This window comes from Rhipicephalus sanguineus, chromosome 6 (genome assembly GCF_013339695.2).
Source record: "Rhipicephalus sanguineus isolate Rsan-2018 chromosome 6, BIME_Rsan_1.4, whole genome shotgun sequence".
NCBI lineage: Eukaryota > Metazoa > Arthropoda > Arachnida > Ixodida > Ixodidae > Rhipicephalus > Rhipicephalus sanguineus.
The window spans coordinates 30,346,306-30,354,087 of NC_051181.1; the positions used below are offsets into that span (position 1 = coordinate 30,346,306).

The following is a 7,782-nucleotide window of genomic DNA, read 5'->3' on the forward strand; positions in this document are numbered from 1 at the left end:
GTCGATTTTTCAAGCTATTTACCAACAGGCCCAACACCAGACTCTTCTACTTGGATGAGTCTTTCCGCGATCAAAAGAGCGGCCCTCGAAAGAAAGATTCCTTGAGCTAATCTACGAAGTTCCCTGTACTGATTTTCCGGAAAGGGTACGTCAACACCGAAAGGACATACGTAGCTTTGTGGCGGCAGCCAAGCCAAGTCGAGCCGCCATGCAGCGCCACCCTCCGCTGCTCTCCGGAACCTCCAGAGAACCCGAATAAAAGCAGTTCATGTTTGGGATCCACGCCGCGCGGTTGTGTCTGCTTCTCCAGCGCGTACACGCGTCCCAACAGTGGTGACCCGGACGAGGCTTACCGCCTTCTTCAAGCGATCGACGCCATGGACTCCCACTGAAGCACCGGCCATCTGCGCCGTCGACATCAGACTCCCGCCGTTTTGGACAGCGGGCCCGCAGCTATGGTTCCTGCAGGTGGAGTCCCAATTCACCGCTCGTCGTATTGCCGCTGAGCTAACAAAGTACCACGACGTGGTTGCTAGCCTCCCACCGGCAATAGCGAGCGAAATACTCGATCTGCTGGTCGCTCCACCTGCAGAGAACGCGTACACAACGCTCAAACAGCTGCTCATCAGCCGCCTCACGCCGTCGGAGCCTCAGCGACTGCAGCAGCTACTGCACGACACCGAGCTCGGGGACCGGACGCCCAGCCAATTGTTGCGCCACATGAGGCAGCTGTTGCATACGGCCGGCGCAACCACCACCTAGGCTGACAGCAGACTGCTTCGCGAGCTGTTCCTACAGCGACTTCCGGTCAACGTGCGCATGATCCTCGCCTCGACTGCCGACAAACGCCTGTCTCAACTCGCCGAGCTCGCGGACTCGGTGCTTGCGGTCGCTCCGCCGTCCGTCGCGGCGCCACAGCCAGACATCGTCGGCCGCGCGCCTACGACAGCACTGCATGACATCCGGGAGCAGATATCCCGCCTCGCCGATACCGTCGCAGCGATGCAGGCCCGCAGCACTCCCGAGGAGCGCCAGCGCCCAGCAGCGCAACAGAGAACCTGCTGGTATCACAGGAAGCATGGCAACGCTGCTCGCAAATGCATTCCTCCTTGCGACTATGCGGGAAACGGGAGCGGCCGGCACTGAGGACGACCAGTGTCCCAGAGGCCCCCGAACGTCGTGCATCAGTGTTTTTCCTCACCGACCACGACAGTGTCCATCGATTCCTCGTGGACACCGGCGCTGAGGTGATCGTGTTGCCGGTTGGGTCCACCGATTGCCGTGTCCCCAGTGCGTCCCCCCTTGACGCGGTCAACACAACCATCGCCACCTACGGACATCGCTCGCTTCCAATCGATTTAGGCTTGAACAGAACGTTCCGGTAGATATTCATCGTGGCAGCAGTGAAGTTCGCCATCTTGGGTGCGGACTTTCTTCGGCATTTCGGCCTTCTCGTCGACGTGCGCAACCGCCGCCTTCACGATCCCGTGTCGCAGGCAACTGTGCAAGGCAATCCCTCATTCTACAGGAGTTTCCCGAGTTGACGAGGCAGCCGCCAGCCAGCGCCGCGGCGAAGCACGAGGTACGCCACTACATTGCCACCACCGGCCCACCCGTGCACGCGCGGCCTCGCCGTTTGCCTCCAGAGAAGTTGAAAGTCGCACGACAAGAATTTGAACACATGATGGAGCTAGGGATCATCAGACCCTCGTCGATCGCTTGGGCATCTCCACTCCATATGGTGCCAAACTCAACGCCGGGAGACTGGCGACCATGCAGGGAGTACAGGGCGCTGAACCAGGTAACGAATCCAGGCAGGTACCCGGTACCGCACATACACGACGTCACGACGAGGCTTCACGGTACCACTATCTTCTCGAAGATCGACCTGGTGCGGGCATACCATCAGATTCCCGTTGCCCCGGAGGACGTCCCGAAGACCGCCATCGCAACGCCTTTCGGACTTTTCGAATTCCTCCGAATGCCATTCGGACTCCGAAACGCGGATCAGACGTTCCAGCGGTTCATGGACGGTGCTATACGCGGTCTCAACTTCTGCCACGCCATCTTGACGACTTGCTAGTCGCCAGCAGCACTCCGGAAGAGCACGTGAATCATCTGCGCATCGTCTTCCAGCGCTTAGTGGAGCATGGCGTGGTCGTGAAAATGGCCAAATGCGAGCTTGGTGTGCGACAGCCCTCGTTTCTTGGACACGTCATCTCCGCCTCAGTTCTTCCTCAACCCAACAAGGTTAAAGCTGTCGAGCAGTTCCCACAACCCAACACTAAACGTCAGCTCCGTGAGTTCCTTGGTCTCATGAACTACTACCGCCGTTTCATCCTCCAGTGTGCCACTATTCTACAGCTTCTCCACCTCCTGCTGTCGACACACGAAGGTGCCGCTAAGGATACCAAGGATGCCGCGAAGGAGCTCTATGGACGGAGGGCGCCCAAGCGCCCTTCCAAGAGATCAAGAGACGTCTTGCCGACGCCGCGCTTCTCACTTGCCCGCAACCGGGAGTTCGGCAGTGCGTCATGGTCGACGCATCGAACGTAGATGTGGGTGCCGCACTTCAACAAGTCATCAAAGTAGTGTGGCGACCAATCGCTTTCTTTTCCCGGAAAGTGACATCCACCGAAGAGCGGTACAGCACGTTCGGGCGCGAACTGCTGGCCGTCTGCGCGAGAATCCGGCACTTCCGGCATTACTTAGAAGGTACCGAATTCTTTGTCTTGACGGACCACAAGCCTCTCATGTATGCCTTGCGGTCACTGAATGCTGAGGGGGGCGCCCATACAGCCCGCGAACTGCGGCAGATGTCACACATATCTGAATTTACCACGGACATCCGCCACGTCAAAGGCAGCGACAACGAGGTAGCGGACGCCCTCTCACGGAATCCTGTGAACGCCATCACGCCCACACTACCGGTTGATTTTCCCGCTTTGGCAGCCGCTCAACGTGAAGATGACGAACTGAAACACCTATTGACCGCGACCACTGCCCTGAATCTTGAGTGGATCCCAGTTCCCGGATCCCAGGACAAGGTTTGCTGTGACACAAGCGTCAGTAGAACTCGCCCGTTCGTGCCCGCGAGCCTTCGTCGCCATGTGTTCCAGTCCTTGCACAGACTGTCGCATCCGGGGGTTAGAGCCACCCAAAGACTGGTGACGGCAAGATTTGTCTGGCCGGGCGTAAATCGGGACGTCTGACGCTGGGCACGTGAATGTGTAGCTTGCCAGCGCTCTAAGATACAACGCCATACTTCGACAGCACTGGGAACACTCCCCACTCCGGATTCTCGCTTTGATCATGTCCACCTGGACATGGTCGGCCCATTGCCACCCTGCCACGGGCAGGTTTACCTGCTGACCTGTGTCGACAGGTTCACCCGCTGGGCGGAGGCCATCCCTATCGCGGACATCACTGCCGAGACGGTTGCGAGTGCTTTCCTGTACCACTGGGTAGCCCGTTTCGGGGTGCCCTCCACGATAACAACAGACCGCGGCCGACAGTTCGAATCGGCCCTTTTCACTGCCATCAGTCAGCTCATGGGCACCTCACGCATACGCACGACGGCGTACCACCCCATGACAATGGCATGGTAGAGCGCTTTCACCGCCAGCTGAAGGCTGCGCTCACGGCAACCGAGGAACACAACTGGGTGGAGGCCCTCCCACTCGTTCTTTTGGGTATAAGGTCCACCTTGAAAGAGGACATTGGCTGCAGCGCCGCTGAGCTGGTCTACGGCACGACACTCAGGCTGCCGGGAGAGTTCTTTGCGCGCGGCTCAGAGGAGGCATCCATAGTTTGTAGCGACTATGCACTTCGCCTACGCAACGTCATGAGCAAACTGCGCGCGGTACCTCCACGGCCCCCAGGGTCGCGTGTGGTGCACGTCGACCCACAGCTTACATCGTGCCCATATGTGTTTGTACGACACGACGCGGTTCGGCGACCTCTTCAGCCACCCTATGATGGGCCGTTTCAAGTCCTCCGCCGTGGCAACAAACAGTTCACAATCAAGAGAAGCGGCCGTGAAGAGGTGGTGTCGTTGGACCGCATCAAGCCAGCACACATGGACCGTGACGACGCCGTGTTGCCTCCACTAAGGGAATCACCACCAGAACCCCCAGCTTCAATGCCAGCCCAAGTCCACGAGGTGCCCTCCCGGCTGACTCGCCTGGACTTTTAACTCCGTTCGGCAACTCACTAAGGGGGGAGTGCTGCGGCGGCAGCCAAGCCAAGCCAAGCCGCCAGGCAGCGCCACCCTCCGCTGCTCTCCGGAACCTCCAGAGAACCCGAATAAAAGCAGTTCATGTTTGGGATCCCCGCCGCGCGGTTGTGTCTGCTTCTCCCGCGCGTACACGCGTCCCAACAGCTTCAATGCAGCACGAAACGCTCTCGCAGAACACAGCGAGAAGCTGGACGATCGCATCAACTTTGACGCCTCCCGTGTCATCGAAATGGAAAGTAGCCACACCAAAAGGCAATACTTGGAATCTTGGCATGTGCAAACTACACCGGGAAACATCAATCGGTCGACGGGGACCCTGCCGAGCGTGTGTATACAGGACCTTCGAAATCAATGGAGAAAACATCGCCTTGACAAGGGCGGCGGGGAGAACGATGGTACAGACGGAGACAACCACTAAAAAGCGCTAGCTTTGGAGCCGGCCGGACAGTCATCCCCTGAAGAAGAGATCGAACGGGTCTCTAAACGTAGGGCCAGTTTTTAAAATTAAAAAGTAAAAACTAAACTTGGCTGGAGCGTTGTTTCTTATAATTTTACCCAGCCAGACAGATTTCTGTCAAATATGTTGGCCTTTAAAGTCACTTATATTGTACTTGGCCTACTCTGATTCCAGCGTAATATTTTCCGTCTGAGTTGACTGCAGACAGAAAGTTTAAATGGAAAACCATGGACTACTTCGCAGCGCTTTGCGACAATATTAACCACACATATGTTTTCTCGATACCGCGCTTTGTATGATGAGAGGAGTCGCCATTTTTCAGTGTCGGGAACCAGCGTACAAAACGTCGAAATGAAAACGCCACGTTCTCGCTGACGCTCGTTACCATTGTTTTCGTTCGCGAAAGCACATTACAGAAGTCTCTGTGGAGCGCGCTCTTGAGAAGTCGTTCGTTCTTTGCTCGGATTACGCGGTGCTGATAAGAACACCAGTTCTTTTTATAGCACGACCCGAACCTCCTTATCTCCGCCTTCGTCATGTTCAATGAACTGCTTTTGAGCAAAAGCACGATGCGAAGGCAAATGGTAAAACTTGAAACGAAGAGGAAGTAGTTATGATTCTTGCTGCGGTCGCGAAGTGTTCTGGAAGCACACCAGTCGAATAAAAGTGATCTCGCTCACTTTGATCCAAACAATTCCAGCGCCCAGTCATTTTGTACTCGAAACTGCTTTTTTTAGCGGGAATTCCAGATAGCCATTGACCCAATTTTATTAGCAGCGATTTCTCTATAAAGAAAATATACATGCGTAAGTTCTTTTGGCTGTAAGAGGCAAGGCGTGCAAACATAGACACCTGAAAAGAGGACACAATAACACAAAAACCTACATTTTATAATGCCTCCCTATCAAATAGCTGAACTTTGCGTCGTTCGAGATTCTATTGTTTTGCAGGCAGCACAGGGAAGCTTACATATCTCTGTTGAAATGACGACGACGAGCGCTAGAAACATGTTAATTGGATGCGCGATTTGTATCGCGAACTAGTAAACTTACATATTCGTCGCTTTTTGTTGAACTTTTTTTTCCTCGAGATTTACGTCTAATCTGAGGGAAGCGCTTCGCTGTACGATTTCTGTACCTAGTGTGGCAGCTGCTTTTGAGTATATCAAATGAATCTCTGTTCAGCTGGAAATAAATCGCGCAAGTTTTACAACCGACTTTCATCGTCACCATCATGATCATCATCATGAATGTCAGCCTATTTTATGTCCTCTGGCAAGACGTCAGCAGGACGTAATTGTCGTGAGCGTCTTTCATGTCCTCTACAGCATGAAGGCCTCGCCCAGTGATGTCCTATTTACCTTGCCTTACAAGAGCTTATTCAATTGCATGCCCGCACTAATCATATGCCGTCTTCCGCTACGTTCCTATCTTTTGGTATCCATTCCGTCGCTCCAACTGACCGTCTGTTATCTGTCATTCGCATTATGTGACGTGTCGACCTTCACTTATTTCTCTTGATGTCAACTGGGATATCCCCTGCCACTGTTTGTTCCCTGATCGTCTCTGCCGTCTAGCTATCTCCCATTGTTAAGCCTATCATTTTCCGTTCTATCGCATGCGTCTAGTCGGGGTTCTTTGTCATGCTCACAGTTTCTGTCACCTACGTTATTACCAGGGGCGGATCCAGCCACTAATTTTAGGGGGGGGGCTGTCAGTTGAAGAAAAGATGGGGGGGGGAGGCTGCCTTTTGTTTTTAGAAGGTACTATTATTAAAAGAACCCCATCACAGCATAAATACTGTTAATTTGTGCTTAAAGTGGTTCCATTCATTTGTCCTAATCAGTTTTCTAATCTTAATAAATTGGAAGAATTACTACAAATTACGGGCTACCACACTTCAGATATATGCCCATTTTGCTGCGCTAAGCCTTTGTTAAAAATCGGCTTGCATGACCGGTGCGAACACGGGTTAGTTAGTGTCTTGTTGGGCAGTCATCAGGATAAGATGATGGGAGGAAGAAAACTATACAAGTATTTACATTATTCAGATCACAGGGAACAGGCATGGTGTTCTCCGGTGCACCAGCACCGGATTAAATGAGCAGATTGAGGTCCACCCATTTTCCCCCTTTCCACGCGGTCACCAGGATTCCACCAATCCTGGAACCTTGGTAGGGTCATATAATGATGAGCACATACTTGCACTTCAAAATTCAATGTCCCGTTGACCGGGCAGGACTTCAGAGGTTGAAGACCGCCACCTCTCACGATCCTTTCGGGGATTAGGAGGCTCGTTCACCTCGCGTCGTCAGCACTTTCACGCGTATTATACGTATTATACGTGTATATGGCACCGAAGAGACGACACAGCAGGTGCACGGTGCATGGTGCGCTATTAGAGTCTTTTAGCAAGTTACGGAAACACGGTACGCAAATAGGGTATGGGATTACGGTAGCGCATCTCCTCTCTCGCACGTCCACTCCCAGTTCCAGTGACGCATTAGTGCGTCCCCTGAACGACAGGTGGATCGTTAAAAATGCGTGGGCTGACAGGCAATAATGAGGCATGACACCATACAGTAGATTTCAAAAAAGCTTTTGTGGTGTTGGGGTGCCTTTACCGCAATTAGCAGCGGCGAAAGCACAACGAGCGAGAAAGGAAGAGCGGTACCGTAATACCGTTGTTGCTCCCCTTCAACCCACTCCAGGTCGTTTTCAGTCGCTCAGAAGCGAGGTCAAACATTTCAAGGCAACAAGGCACGAGCGGGAGCTTTTATAAACCTTCTTGATAAAGATACAAGGAGAGAAATGCGTGAGTGAACCGTCACTGGTTTTAACCGATAAAGAAAAAGCGCTTCTAACTGCCGGACCAGGGGAGACACACGAGTGTAGGGAGGTGGTTTCGGAGCTGCGCATGTGCCGTTTGCAAATGAAACTATTTATTTTAGAGAGTCCTTCAAAATGAATAAAACACTGCTCCACTTTCTCATCTCCACGCGTATGTCGCATCGTTTTAACAAGGAAAATGAAGGCAGCGTTGACAAAGCAGGACGGCAGCAGCATCATAGACGACTAAAAATAGCAAG

The 7,782-nt window shown here is 53.3% G+C and overlaps 1 protein-coding gene across 1 annotated transcript; it reads left to right on the forward strand.

Moving 5' to 3' along the window:
* The first annotated feature begins 3,601 nt into the window (after positions 1-3,601).
* On the forward strand, positions 3,602-4,195 carry LOC119397160 (uncharacterized). Its single transcript, XM_037664600.1, has one exon. It carries the CDS (start codon positions 3,602-3,604, stop codon positions 4,193-4,195), a length of 594 nt encoding a protein of 197 aa, XP_037520528.1.
* Positions 4,196-7,782: the final 3,587 nt, after the last annotated feature.

Excerpts from the sequence above, each read along its gene's own strand:
- LOC119397160 (XM_037664600.1), top strand. The coding sequence starts at position 3,602 with ATGGTAGAGCGCTTTCACCGCCAGCTGAAGGCTGCGCTCACGGCAACC.